The sequence below is a fragment of the Tamandua tetradactyla genome, chromosome 11 (genome assembly GCF_023851605.1).
Source record: "Tamandua tetradactyla isolate mTamTet1 chromosome 11, mTamTet1.pri, whole genome shotgun sequence".
Classification (NCBI taxonomy): domain Eukaryota; kingdom Metazoa; phylum Chordata; class Mammalia; order Pilosa; family Myrmecophagidae; genus Tamandua; species Tamandua tetradactyla.
In genome coordinates this window covers 79,072,222-79,085,780 of record NC_135337.1, presented here as the reverse complement: position 1 = coordinate 79,085,780, position 13,559 = coordinate 79,072,222, and the positions used below count along the sequence as shown (strand labels likewise).

Below are 13,559 nucleotides of genomic sequence, written 5' to 3'. Positions count from 1 at the left end.
GGCGGGTGCGATGGCATGGCGGGGAGGGAGGGGGTCTGGAGGTCAGCGTGTGGGTGTCTCCATGGTTTGGGGGTGTTCTTGTGTGAGCGTCAGGCTGATGAGTGTCTGGCTGTGAGTTCTGCGTGTGAGACCTTGGAGGCTGGGGGCGTCTGGCTGGGTGACACCCGCAGACCGAGAGGGTGCCTCTGTGTTCGTGGCACCCCGCAAGAGGTGTGTTGTCTGGGGCCGTGACGCCCCGCAGGCACTGCGTGTGTGGGTCTGCGGGTGCTGGTGGGAGTCGATCAGACTCGAGGCCGGCCCGCGAGTGTGTGTGTGTGTGTGTGTGTGTGTGTGTGTGTGAGAGAGCGCGCGCGCGCCGCGGCGAAGGTGGATCCGCTCCCTCCGCAGCGCGCCCGGCCGGTGCCCCGCTACCAGCCACCGCCGCCGCCGTCGCCGCCGCTTCCCAAGCCAGGGATGGAGCCGCAGCCGCAGCCACCGCAGCGCGAACCCGGGCGCAGAGCGGCCTGAGACGCGGGCGGCGCGCGGGATCGGGGGAGGGCGGGCCGAGGGGAGGGTCCTGCGGGCCGGGGGGGCGGGCGCGGCGCGCCCCCTCCCTCCCGCGCTCGCGCCCTCCCCCGCGCGCCCTCCCTCGCCACCGCCTGCCGCCGCCTCCGGCGCCCCTCGCCGGGGACCGAGCGCGCTCGCTCCGGCGCCGGCCTCGCCTCGCAACAGCGCCATGGTACGTCGCCTCCCCACTTTCGTTTCCGCCCGGGGAGTTTTTGGGGTGGCGCGTGGGCTCCGGGCGAAAGTTGCAAGGTCGGGGGGGGGGGTGGCAGGGGGCGGGAGCCGCCCGGGGGAGGGGCTCGATGCCGGGGACCCCCCCTTCCGACCCCCGCTTGTCGCCGGGGGACCCCCGCCCGCCAGTCCCGTTCCACCGGCTGGAGGCGGAGCTGGCTCGCGGGGCGCAGCGGGGGGACCCCCAAGTGGGGGGGGCTCTCTTGCGGGCGCCGCGGAGTTGGCGGGGAGGGCGGGGTTCCCAGGAGAGTATCCCCCACCCGCCCAGGCCGGGCCCCCCGCCTCCTATCCCGGCCAGCCTGGAAGGGAGAGGGCGCGGCCCAGGGCGTACGACCCCCCAAGCGCGCAGCCCGCGGGGGCAGCCCAGGCCGGGGAGGGGGCGCGGGGCAGGCAATGCGGGGCGGAGGTCGCCGCGGTCCCCGCGGGGTGCCCGGGTCGGGGCGAGCGCTGCGCGCCAGCTAGCGGAAAATGGCCGCTGCGGAGAGGGGCGGAGAGCTCGCCGCGGCCGCCGCCGGGAGCCTTGAACTTGGAGCCGCCGCCGGGCAAGCCCTCGCCGCGCGCACGCCCCGCCCCCGGCCGCCCCCCCGCCCCCTGCCCCCCGCCCCGCTGCCTTTCTCGCGCTTGTGCGCGCGTCCGCGCGGGGGATGGGGGAGCCGTACCCAGGTCTGTTTCCCGCGCGCCCGTGGCCCGAGGCGGTCAATGGCAGCACTTGGGAGGGCTCAGGGTGTCGGGTCCGTCCGCGTCGGTGGCATCCGCACCTCGAGGTGTGCGTTTGGGGACCCCTGTGCGCTCACACCGGGGCAGCCCGGGCGTTCGTGGAAGCGATTGTGTGTCTGTGCAGTTGGGTCTTCCCGTACCTGGGGGTCCGTGGGTTCCGAGGTGTGGCGTCCTCTCCTTTCTGTCCGTGTGTCTGAGCATCCACGTGCTTATATATGTTGTGTGTGTGTGTGTATATGTGTTTGTGTGAGTGCACGCGCGCGCGCGCGCGGGCGTTAGAGCAGTCTTCTCTTGCGTGACCGTGGGGCAGTGTTGAGTGTTTTGGGGTAACTGTGCGATTGTGCTGTGTGTCCCTCTGGTCCGGGGTTGTGTGTCGTCGTGGCCCTTATGGCTCCGTGTGGCAGGGCCGTGTGTCCCTAGGTGACTGCGGGCTGTCCCTGTGAGTGTGTGGCGGCTGAGGGGTTGCCGGCGATGGGAACTGTGTCATGTGGCCGCGTCCCCAGGGACTGTTGAGTGTCGCTGTGTGCGTGTGACTCTTGTGTGCCCCAGTGGCACGGAGTGACTCTGTCCCAGGGGGTGGCTGTACATCTCCCTGTTCCTGCCCCCCCTCCCCGCCCCAGTTCCTTTTCTTCTGTAACTTCAGGGAAGGGGGGGCGGGACGAGGGAGGGGGGGGTAGGGCCCTCTCTTGCTACCAAAGCTTCGTCCCCCTCACCTTACACCCTCCCCCTCCTCTCCTTGAGGTCCCCCATCCCGGTGGACCAAGGTGGTCCGGTCTTGAGGTTCCGGCGCGAGGTGGCGCCGGGACACGGTCGCTCGGCGGCGACGTCGCTTGCTGGAGGCTGCGCGTGCGCGGGGCCCTGCCCCGGAGGGAGGGAGGCGGGGAGGCGGGGCCCCCCCATAACCCTTGCCGTTGTCGGGGGGAGGGGGTCCGGAGGGATGGGGGGGCGGCAGTGCTGGAGCTGGGCGGGGGCCAGAGGGGGGCCAAGGAGACCCTGGCACCCCAGTGCTGGGGAGCCTAAGGGCTTCCCGCCCCCCCCAACACACACACCTCCAGCCCGTGCCCCGGAATGGACCACAAGGAGTTGTTTTCTCGCCTCCAGGGGAATCCCGGCCACACACCCTCCCCCAGCCCTTTTATACAATTTCCTAAATATAAAAGTTCCAAGGTCCATCAGGAGTTGGCTTTTTCTTCACCACGCACACACACACACACACTTTTGGGGGATGTTTGGGAAGGGGAGTCCCATCTTGACACACCCACACACACTTGCACACACACACACAAACACGGTCACACAGACACAGGTAGGGACTCAGGGAGCTGCATTTGTGGGGGCAGAGACACTGCATCCCAGCCCTGGCCATGTCCTTGGGGTGGGGTGGGGGTGGGGGCTTGGCTCTGGGGGGAGTTGGTGGGAGGGGCCTATGGGGGAGGGGCAGGGGCGTGCCTGGTGTGAAGGCGACTGCGGCTAGGACCAAGCACAGGTAGCGAGGGTGTCCGCTGTGGGTGGGTGTGTACCTCTGTGGAGGTGTTGTGGACAAATGTACATGTGTGGTGTTCATGGTTGGTTGTATGTGTGGTTGTGTTGTGTGTGCTTGCATGTGAGAAGCAGCATCCATTACGGTTGTGAGCAGGTGTGTCATGGAGAGTTGTGAGGGTATTGCGTTTGTGACTGTGTGTGCCATGCGTGTCTCGTGTGCGTCGGTGTCATGCGTGCATCTGTGTGTGTTGTGTATGTGTGTTGTGTGAGTTGTGTGTCTGTTAGTGACTGTGTGCTTTTGTGCTATGTGTAGCCTTGTGACTGTGGGATGTGTGTCTGTGTGTGTCTCTGTGGGTGAGCTGTGTGTCTATCGTGTGAATTTGTGTGTTTGTGGGTGAACTTATGTGCTTTGTGTGCCTTGTGTGTTTGTTTAACTCTGTGTCTTGTGTGCTGAGTGTGTTGTAAGTGGGTCTGTGTGTTTGTCTCTGAGGGGTCATTTGAGGCCAGGCAGGGGAAGTCTGTGTGTTTCTGTCTGTATGTGAGGATGCCTTTATGTCGGTCTGTGTTTGTGTTCCTGCATCTGTGTGACTATGTGTGGTGTGTGTGTGTGTGTGTCAGGGGTGGGTCTCTGTGTCTGTGTATGTTGTGTGTATTGTGCTTGTGTCTTTGTGTACCTGTGTTACATGCAGGGCTATGCGTCTGCACGAGTCGGTATGCCTCTGTGTTTTTTGTCTATATGTGTCATGTGGGGGCCTGTATTGTGCCTGTGTGTCTTTGCATGGGCCACGTGTGGGGCTGTGTCAGTCTGCGCATTGTGTGAATTGCACGTGTCTCTGTGTGTCATGTGTGGGTCTGTGTGTCCATGTGCTAGTGTGTGTGTGTGTGTGTGTGTGCACGTGCCGGCCCTCGTGCCATCTTCCACCTTCTCCTCTCCAAAGCCCTTCCTGCCCCCTCACAGCCTCAGTGAGTGTTCCTGCCAGCGCCACCCTCCTTAGCACAGTCACCCTGTGGTCACCAACTTTACCTACAGGGGGTGTGGCCTGCCAGTTGCCCCGCCCACCTTCCCGGGTGCTTTCTCCACGCATATTGGTTTTCTAATGACACAAATCATTCACGAGCATACTAGGAGGATACCAAAGCATCCAGGCTAAAACACCTGACCCTGTAACCGCCCCCCACCCCCCCACCCCCCAGAGACCTGGTCCCAGGGAGCCCCTGCTGTTCTCCAGAGCTTCATATGTGACACTTACACATGTAACAGGTACACCTGTGCATTCTTATAAATGATACCCTGGATCTTCTTACAAAAGATATGTGTGTCTTCTCTAGAAAGTTCATAAATGAGATCTTGATTTACGTGGTGGATCTAAGCAGGGCTTCTCCTTAGGGGCAATTTTGTCCTCCAGGGGACATTTGGCAGTGTCTGGGGATGTTTTTGGTTGTCACAGCTGGGGGTGGCATGGGGCGCTTTGGCGTTGAGTGGGGGAGCCCAGGGAGGCTGCCCCATGCCCTCTAGTGCCCAGGACGCCCCCACCCCCAAGAGAATGACCAACCTCAAATGCTGACAGTTGCGAGGTGAGAACCTTTGTTGTACAGCTTTGCTTCACTCTCCCCCTGCCTGGAATCCCCAAATGACTCTTGGAGATATCTCCAGATAGGGCCCCACCTTGGTCTTTTATCCAGCTGCATAGTATTCCCCCCTGTGCCCCGGATTATGAACTGTTCCCTCCCCACCCCCCGCCAAGAGACCTGGTGACGCGTTCCAAATCTTTTGACATCTGTGTGGCACTGATTGTGTGCTGTGTGCCTGAGACAGCCATGGAGGCTCCTAATAGTGAGTTGTAGGAAGAGTGCAGTTTTATTTTTCATAGATGAACCAAACTGAGCTCCCCCCTCCCCCCAAAAAAATGCCAGGAGCTAAATCACGCTTCCGCTTCAGGGTTCGAAATCCACCAGGTCTTATTTTGGAGCCAGCCCTCTGCGTGGGGTACCGATCTACGGGTGCTGCAAACATTTGATGTCTGCCCCTCGGCACAACCCTGGGGGGGGGCAGGAGCTATCATGCCCCCCCACCTCCCTGAAACCCCCCATTTCACAGAGGAGCAAGCTGAGGTTCAGGGAAGTTAAATCACTGGCGTGGAGAGAGGAAGACCCAGGCGCGCCCCCAGCTGCTTTGTGCATTTGGGACCACGTGCTCTGCAGGGGCTCTTACCACCCAAATTAGTGCCTGGGATTTATGCTGCTGTTCCTGGACATCTGAAAGGTTCTAAATCCCCCACCCCCCCACCCCCCCAACACTACCGCCAACAATAACATTAAAACACCCTTTGTACATATTTTCCCCTGGGCTCTGACCCCAGCCTTCTGCATGTGTCCCATTGTCAGGGCCATTTTACTGATAAGAAAATTGCAGTTCCAAGAGGCGGGGTCTCGGATCTCCCCAATTTTCCTTCAAAAGAATCCCTCCTGTGAAAGGAGTCTGAGCTGGAGGTTACAGGCAGAGATGGGGGTGGTGGTGGTGGCGAATCTGGGGTTCCCTGTAGAGGGGAAGTTTGGACTGAAGGCAGTTTGAACTTTTAAATGCCTGCGGATTCAGGATCCCGCCTTATCCGTGCCCAGGGGATTTTTATTTTTTTTAATAATAAAATATTGTTTTATGTTATGTTGGCCTTTGGGTTCCCAGAACCACCCCCCCATCTTGGGATTTAAGGCACACGGCGGGGTTAAGAGCCCCAGTTTCGCCCGCGGCAGGGTTGTTTGAATGACCATCGTCCCCACTCAGTGGGGGCCCCGTGGAGCACAGGGTCAGCGCAGGCCCAGGCTCCTTACGAACCCTGCTTCCTCCCAGGGTCATGCGGCCTCTGCCCTCTGGGCCTCAGTTTCCCTGTCTGTAACAAGGGAGGGTAACAGAGCTGCGGGTATCTTCTGTGCCCCAGGGTTTGGGACAAACTGCGGGCGCGCCCCCAGTTTGGGAGAGGGTATCAGTTTGGCTCTGGCCGGCTGGGAGAAATGAATCAAAACGGGCAAGCTTTCTAAGAATGCTCCATGGACATTTGAAAAGCCCTGCTAAGTATCACAGGCCCAGCCCCACCCACCCACCATGGGCCCCCCCGTGGGTCCTTCCCCTGGGAGGTCGCCGAGGGTCTGGAAGGGGTGGAAGCCACTGTGCACGCTGCCCTGGTCTGCAAGGACACATCTCAGCGCCTTGGAAGGATGCAGAGAGTGAATGGGAAGGGTTGAGGCCAGGGCAGGGTTAAGGCCAGGTCACCTGGCACCCTGGGTGCTTGGACTGGGGAGCGGGGCCCGGCACGTGCGTCCAGGGTTATTCTAATGGGAGGCCAATGTGGTGGGCTCTGGGGCCAGGTAGTCTGGGCGCCCAGCTGCTTATCTGTGAAATGGGCTCAGGGAGGCTGCAAAGGTCTATCCGGAGAGCAAGAGGCCATCATCCTGGGGTGCTGAGTAGACACGGTGGGGGAGGCCAAAACTCCCCCCTCCCCGAGGTGGCTTTTGGCGCCGGCAGAGGAGAGAGAGCAGGTTCCAGGGGTACCCCGCGACTCCCTCGAGGCTCTATCCTGGCCAAAGGAGAGGCACTTGGACTCAACCCCTGAAGCCCGCGAACTGCAGCCCCCCTCCGCCCCCGCCTGGCTCTGCGGGTAGCAGAAGGAGGGCGCGCTGTGGGGACACCCCTCCCCTGCCGCCACCCCGGGGCGTACATCTTTAAGGGGAAAGAGGCGCGCTAGCTCCGGCCTCTGCGCACGTCACTTCTTCATTCTTTCCCTCCACCCCCCCCCCAACTTGGCTCGTTTCTCCAACTTCCCGGCCAGCTCGGGGCGGCGGGGGGGGGGGGGGAAGGTGGGGGGGGGACGCCTTAAAAACTCACCTCTGCCCACCTCCCCCACTCAAGTCCCAGCAACAGCCCGGCGCCCCCTTTCTTGACCCGGGCGGCCGGCCCCCGGGGGCCCCCGTTGTGGTTGCGGCGTCCGCTGCGCATTTTGTCCCCGTCCGGTGCGCGGGACCCGGGGCGGCTCGTTAATTCGTTATAATAGCAATGGGGGTGGGGGGTGGGGGGGGAGAGCTCGTGCGGGAGGGGACCGGGAGCGGCTTTCCTTCCTCGCTCGCGCTCTTTTTTTTATTTTCCCCCTCGTTTCTTTGAAAGTTGGATGTGGAGAAGTGGAAAGGGAAAGAAATTGGAGGTGGGGGGGAAGGATGGGGGGAGGGGAGGTTGCCAGAGGGAGCAGGGACAGACAGACAGACAGGAGGAGAGAGAGGGAGAGAGAAAGGAGAGAAAGACGGGGGGGGGGGGGGTGAGGAAAGAGAGAGAGAGAGACAGTGGGAGGCGGGCGCTAGAGGGGGGGGAGAGAGGGAGGAGGCGGGCGAGGACAGCGCGCCGGCCGCGGGAGGCGGGGGGGGGGGGGGGGGCCTGGAAAAATGACTCAGTAAGTTCGGCGCGCCCGCTCCGGCCGGCCCTGCGCCTCCCGCCGCGCCCGGGATGTATCCCTCCCCGCTCTGCCTGACCCAGGTACGCCCCCGGCCCCGGCGGCCGCCCGCGCGCCCCGCGCCCCAGCCCCGCGCCCCCCGCATCCCGGCCCCCGGAGTTTTGAAGCCCGAGGAGGCGGGACGAAAAAGGGCGCGCGCGTCCCCGCCGCCCGGGCCAGGCTGCCCCCCTCCGGCGGACCGGGGTCCCGTGGGGCGGTAGGAGGGTGGGTTGCACCCCGATTCCCACCTGGGGCCACCCCCACCCCCACCACCTCGCCACCCCCTGCTCCCCCCGTTCGCCCGGGACCGCTCCCCTTCCCCGGGACATGGGGGGCTCGGTCTGCAGGTTCGCCCTTCCCCCACTCCGAGCGCGGGTCTCCCCCCCACACACACACACACACACTCGGGAAGGTCTGGGGGGGGGGCGTTCCCCCAAGATAGAGTTCTGGGTGAAACCCCACCACCACCACCACCACGCAGCGTCGACCCGGGGACCTGCCCCTAAGAGAAATTGCGGGGGTCCTGGGTGGGCCCCGGGGCTCCCCAGAGCGCTTGAGTAAAGGACCACCCGTGGACGTGGACCCTGATTCCCTCCCCCACTCCCGAGGTTTGGCCCCGCCGCCCCAGCCCTCGGCCGTCTTTCCCCCATCCTTGGCCCACGTGTGCGTGGAGGGGGAGGGGGCGCGCGAAGTTGGAAGCGCCCGGGAGTGGGGGTGGGGAGGGGTGTTCTGGCGTCCGGGCTCCTTCTCCTCCCCTCCCTCTCCCTCCCCGCTGCCCCCCAACCTCCGCGGTCCTGGGGCCTTGGCCTCAACGATTCCGGATTATTGAGCCGCGGCGGCCGGGAGGAGCCCGGAGGCCGGGCGTTCTGGGGTCTGGCCCGGGCACTGCGGCGCTGCGGGCGCCCTCGCCAGCAACGCACCTGCCCCTATGTCTGCTCCCCAATAGCCTCTCACCCCTGGCGGCTCTCCCACACCGCCCGGGGCTGAACCCTTGTGCAATGGCCAAGATTGGTGCGTGGGGAGGAGGCGCCCCCCCCCCCCAAGGGACTTCTTCCCTCCTCCAACTCCTTTCCAGGACCCCAGCCCCCCAACCCCTCCCCGGACTAGGGGTTCTCCTTTCCAGCTGCCGTTTTGCAGTGTGTCTTTAAGCCATTGGGGTTCCAGCCTCAGTTTCCCCTGAGGCGACATGGGGCTTCAGGTGCATTCTGGGCGAGAAGGGCAGAGTGGCCTCCAAAGTGTAAAGTGCGGGTACATGGGAGGGGTGAAGTCCGGTGCTGGAGCCTGTGTGGACAGCATTTGGTCACCTAGCTTCAGCCTCAGGGACCACCAGCCCGCCTCCTACAGTACCCCGTTCAGAATACCGGGGTCTCCCCCTATGTGATGGGGCCTTTCTCCCGGTACCCCTTCAGCCACTGCTGGGGAGTTCCTGGCTCCCCACAGGGAACGTGGGGGCAGGTGCCGAGGGGTCTCGGACCTATCTCACCCGTGACTCCCTGGGTGACCTTGGACAAGCCCCTGTCCTCTCCAGATTCCCTGTCTGGGCAGCTGTGGGTATCTCCTAAGCAGGCGTTGCCGGCCCACCTCCGCCACCCGGCTGCCTGGACGTCCCCGCACCCCCTCCAAGAACAACCGGCTTGAGAGTTGAGGTTGCTGTGTGACCTTGGACAGGGCTTGCCCTCTCTGGGCTTCTGGGGAGGACAGGGTGGCCTGGGTGGCTCCGAGGTGCCCCCGCCCCCTCCGTCCTTCCCGCCTCTGGCTTGTGAGAGCCACGCAGTGCGGGGAGCTGGTCCGAAGGGAGGCTATTCCAGGCTGGGAGGTTGGAAGGCCGCCTTTTGTCACTGCGCCCTGGAATTCCCCCATCAGGGATCCTCGGGAGATGGGGCCTTCGGCGGCGCTGCCCAGAGCAGGGTGGCAGTGAGACCCAGAGACCCAGCCTCGGTTTCCCAGAACAGAGGGCGAGGTTCCGCCAGGCAGGCTCTTGAAGGAGACTTAATATAATCATCAGGGGGCTCAAAAAATATATGGGGTCTCTGTGTGCAAGGGACAGAGAGACTGGAGGCAGACAGAAACAGGAGAGAGAACCAGAGACTTCTCAGGCTCAGGGAAGAAATGAGGTGTCCCAAAAGGCAGGGGGCTGCCCCCTCCCCTGCCGACCCTCCCACTTGCCCCAGGCCCTGGAGGGGAGCAAGGGGACCTACCCGTTGGGGTCCTCTGTACCCCAAAAGTGAGCCCCCCAGCTCCTTACAGGCCCTACCTGGGCTGTCTGCCTTGGTCTCTAAGCTGCTCCCCCCCACCCCATTCCTCTCATCATGCATTTTTAGCCCTGTCTGTCCCTCTCCCTGTCTCTGTCTTCCTCTGTGTCTCCGTCTCTCTCTGTCTCTGGGCCTCGGGCTCCCCCCTTTGCCCTGCTAATTTTACAACCCGAGTCCAAACGAAAATAGCTCCCTTTTAGCTGATCCGACCCGGATCTGGTGTGGGAGCCCAGGCGGCTGGGGCTGCCTGCCCTGTGCCCCCCGGGCCCTGGCCACCGAGGGGGAAGCCGAGCTGCGACCCTGGAAGCCTCTGGGAGCCAGGTCCCTATCTCGGCGGTGACTCAAGCGCTTTTCACTTTTACTCTTTAAGAGGAACTGCGGGGAGCGGCCGTTACTTCCATAAATCCTGCCGGCGGGAAGGCCGGCCTCCCTCCTCCCAGCCTCCCGCCCTCCCTCCCGCACCACGTTAGTTATTCCGGGTTTGGGGCCAAAACCTCCTGCCCAGAGCTGCGAGGATTCCCTGGCCCACAGACAGGGCTGCCTGGCTCCCCCCTCATTCATTCACTCTTTCCTTCATTCCTTCGCCACATTCTCCCTTGGGGCTGGCACTCATTTTTCCTGCCACTTTTCCAGTGGGGAAACTGAGGTTTGAAGAGGCATCCTGACTTTTGTTGGATTGAATCCATCTTCACTTAGGACTTTCTGTCCTGTGGGCTAGGGGGTAGATGGGTGTGTGTGGTGGGGGTGGGGGTTGTTCAGGAAGAAGACAGTGGGAATTGGGGTCCTGGGGAACCAGGGGGGCTCAGCTGGGGTTAGGGGGATCCCCAGCACCGCAGGATGGGGAGAAGGGGCAGAACCCAGAGAGGGCCAGGGCCTGCCTGGGGTGGCACTGCGCAGCCTCCGAGGCTGGTGCTCAGGGACCACGTCCCACCTGCTGATTGGCCAAGCCTAGCCAGGGTGGGTGCTTCCTGTGTGTACCCCCCCCTTATATACCCCCCACCCTAATCTGATTGCCGCCAAGAAAGCCCAACCTTATTCTTTATGTCTCTCTCCCCTTCTCCATCTCTCTGTCTCCCAGTGTCTCTGCCTCTGGGGCTCTGGCTCCCCCCTCCCCTCCCCTCTCTGCAGCGGAGGTGCCTGAGCGGGCTGGGCCGGGCGCCCCGTAAATCACCAAGTGGGATTCTGGCCGAGTCAGCATTCTCTCTCTCTCTCTCTCTCTCTCTCTCTCTCTCTCTGCCTGAGCCTCCCTCCCTCTCATACCAAATAGATGGGAAATGCTGCCACCATCATGGCCTGGCCTGGCCTGGCCTCCCCCCACCAGGTCCATGCAGCTCTGGCCCCTCCTCAGGCCCTCCTGGCTTCACACCCACCTGCATGCACCCCTGCTACGTGGACCCTGCTGTCTGCAGTGCAGGGCTTCCCCCGGGCCTCATTTCCCTCCTCCCGCCCACGACCACCCCCCACAACCCCTGCAGCCATGCGCCCGGACATGCACACAGATACAGCGTCCCTGCCTCCGCAGATGGGTCCTAGAGGGGGTCACGAGACGGAGACCCCTGGCACCCTTCAGATCCAGATTAAAATCCTGCTCAGGCTTCATATCTCCTTCCCAGCTGGCTGCCTCTGGGCAGGTGATCTGACCCCTCTGTGCCTCAGTTTCCTCACCACAAAATGAAGTTTATAATAACCCTTGATTCCTTGGGCTACCTGAAGAGTCAGGGAACTGGGACAGCTCTAAAGTACTCAGTGCACGGCCTGGCTCGCAGGAAGTGCTCCATAAATATTTGTTGAATGAATGAATGATTCTGGTGGTTGGGAGATGGGCCTTTAGTCTCTCTGAGGCTTGCTTTCTCCCTCACATAAAATAAGGAACATAACGGTGCCTTCCTCAGATAGTTTGCCCATAGAACAGAGCCTGGTATACAGCAGGTGCCAGATAAGTGCCATTGTGATCCTGGTTGTTGCTAAAGTAACAATTGGATGAAACATCAGTAGGCATTTTCTGACTTAACTCTTTTATTGTCACTATTTTCTCAGCTTGAGCCAGGCCCTGGGCTGGGGGGTGGAAAGAGGGATAGCAGTGACCCTCCGAGACTCGGGCCCTGACCCCTAGGGATTTTCCTCTTGGGCTTTCTTCCCTGCCCAGAACAAATTTGTGCCCTTGTGGGGCTGATGGTTTAGGGAGGGGGGATGGGCAGGGAACAGGGTGACAGGGCGGGGCCAGGCAGCTGCTTGGAGCTGGGTGAGCTAGGACAGAGAGAGCCAAACAGGGTGCCAGGAGAACATGCAGGGTATAGAGTTGGCATTGTCGGGATGCCCTGGTGATGGGGGTCAAGTCATGTGCTTAATGGGGCCAGGAGCTCAGGAGGTCTGAGGCCAAAGAGACCCGTGTTCGAGTCCCAGCTCGGCTTCTTCCTGGCTGTGTGTCACTTTAGGGCCCGGTGCTTCAGTTTCTCCCTCCAGATGATGGGTGCGATGATGGTTCCTGTTTCACAGAGTTGGTAGAGCCTGGAGCTCAAATGAACACTCAGCCTCTAAAAGATACATCGTGGCTCCCTATCTTTCTCCCCACTTCCTGCCCCCTCTGGCTCAGCCCCCCACTGTTCTCCTGGGGAAACCGAGACACTGAGAAAGAAGTCAGGAGATGCAGGGCCCAGTCCGTTGACTCACCAGTCACTTTAGACAGGTGGATCCCACTCTCTAGATTTGGTTTACCCAGTTCCCTGTGGTCTGCCCCCACCCCCTCCCTGTTTCCCCAACTTCCCAGGCAGGGGCCAGCCACAGGGCCTTTGCATGGAAGTTTTCCTTCTCCCTGGAATGCTCCTTCCCTGGACTGTCATTTTTCAAATCTTTGTCCAAGTTTCCCCTCCTGTGAGAGATGTTCCTTTTAACCAATCCCAAGCTAAAAACAATCCCCAGGAATTCCCCGGTTCCTCAAACTGCTTGGTATTTCTCCCAAGGACTTTCTTAAACTGATGTTTTATGATACATTCATTTGCTCGTTTCACGTCCATTCCTGCCTCGGATCAGAAGCCCAGTGAGAGCTGAGCCAGGATCACTGCCAGGTTCACAGTGCTGCCTGGGGCTGACCCACAGCAGGCACCCCCTAAACGTCTGTTGAACAACCAAATGAGTCCCTCCATCACAGGGTGACATGAGAGCTGTTCACAGGTTCTTTTGCTTTGAGCTTGCGGGGACACATTATCCAAGGTTAGGAATCCTGACTATGTGCTCTTCAGACTTGGGTTCAAATACAAGCTCTGCCACTTCCCAGCTGTGTGACCTTGGGCAAGTCACTTAACTTGGAGGAAGGGATAGTGAAGCCAGGGCTTTGTAGGGTACACAGGAGTTTGGGACAAGTGGGAGGGGGATAAGACCCATCCTCCATAATGATTGCTGAATGACTGAGTGAAGGAGAATCCTTCCTGAAATCTTTCTGGTTTGGGAATTGGGGTCCCAGGCTCTGGGATGCTGCCCTGAACTATTAGGACCAGAGGGTCACAAGAAGACCCAGAGAAGGACACAGCCCAGTGCACAGGTGTCCAGAACATCAGGACCCAGGTGCCTGCCTTCGGACTGCTGTCCTCCTTGCAGCCAGAAGGTCTCAGTGGGCCCAGCTGTGGGTTCCATGAGAAACCTGGTTTTGCCCCACCCCTCACACTGAGCCCCATCTCCACCTGTTGCAGCTCTGATTACCAGGCCAAGGATGCCCTCCCCCCACCTCTGCTCACCCAGTCCCATCAGACTGCAGTGTCCCTTTCTGCTCAAAGGGAAGCAGTGATTTGTTCCTGGGTCGCACATATGGTGAAAACCAAGGCCAGTGTCACCTAGCCTCATTCCTTCATGAGGTCTGCATGAC

At 61.5% G+C, this 13,559-nt stretch overlaps 1 protein-coding gene across 6 annotated transcripts in view; it reads left to right on the top strand.

Annotated features, from left to right (window-relative positions):
* Positions 1 to 643: 643 nt before the first annotated feature.
* Positions 644 to 13,559, top strand: part of NFIC (nuclear factor I C) — a 70,304-nt gene continuing 57,388 nt past the window's right edge. For 4 of the 6 annotated variants that reach the window (XM_077121190.1, XM_077121189.1, XM_077121193.1 and 1 more), the window contains exon 1: positions 7,385 to 7,492. In XM_077121190.1, coding sequence (XP_076977305.1) covers positions 7,463 to 7,492 — 30 coding nt within the window. In that variant the 5' untranslated portion in view covers positions 7,385 to 7,462. Of the gene's footprint in view, positions 719 to 1,406; positions 1,438 to 7,384; positions 7,493 to 13,559 lie in introns of those variants that run through there. The other 2 variants (XM_077121188.1, XM_077121192.1) reach the window with 2 other exon arrangements.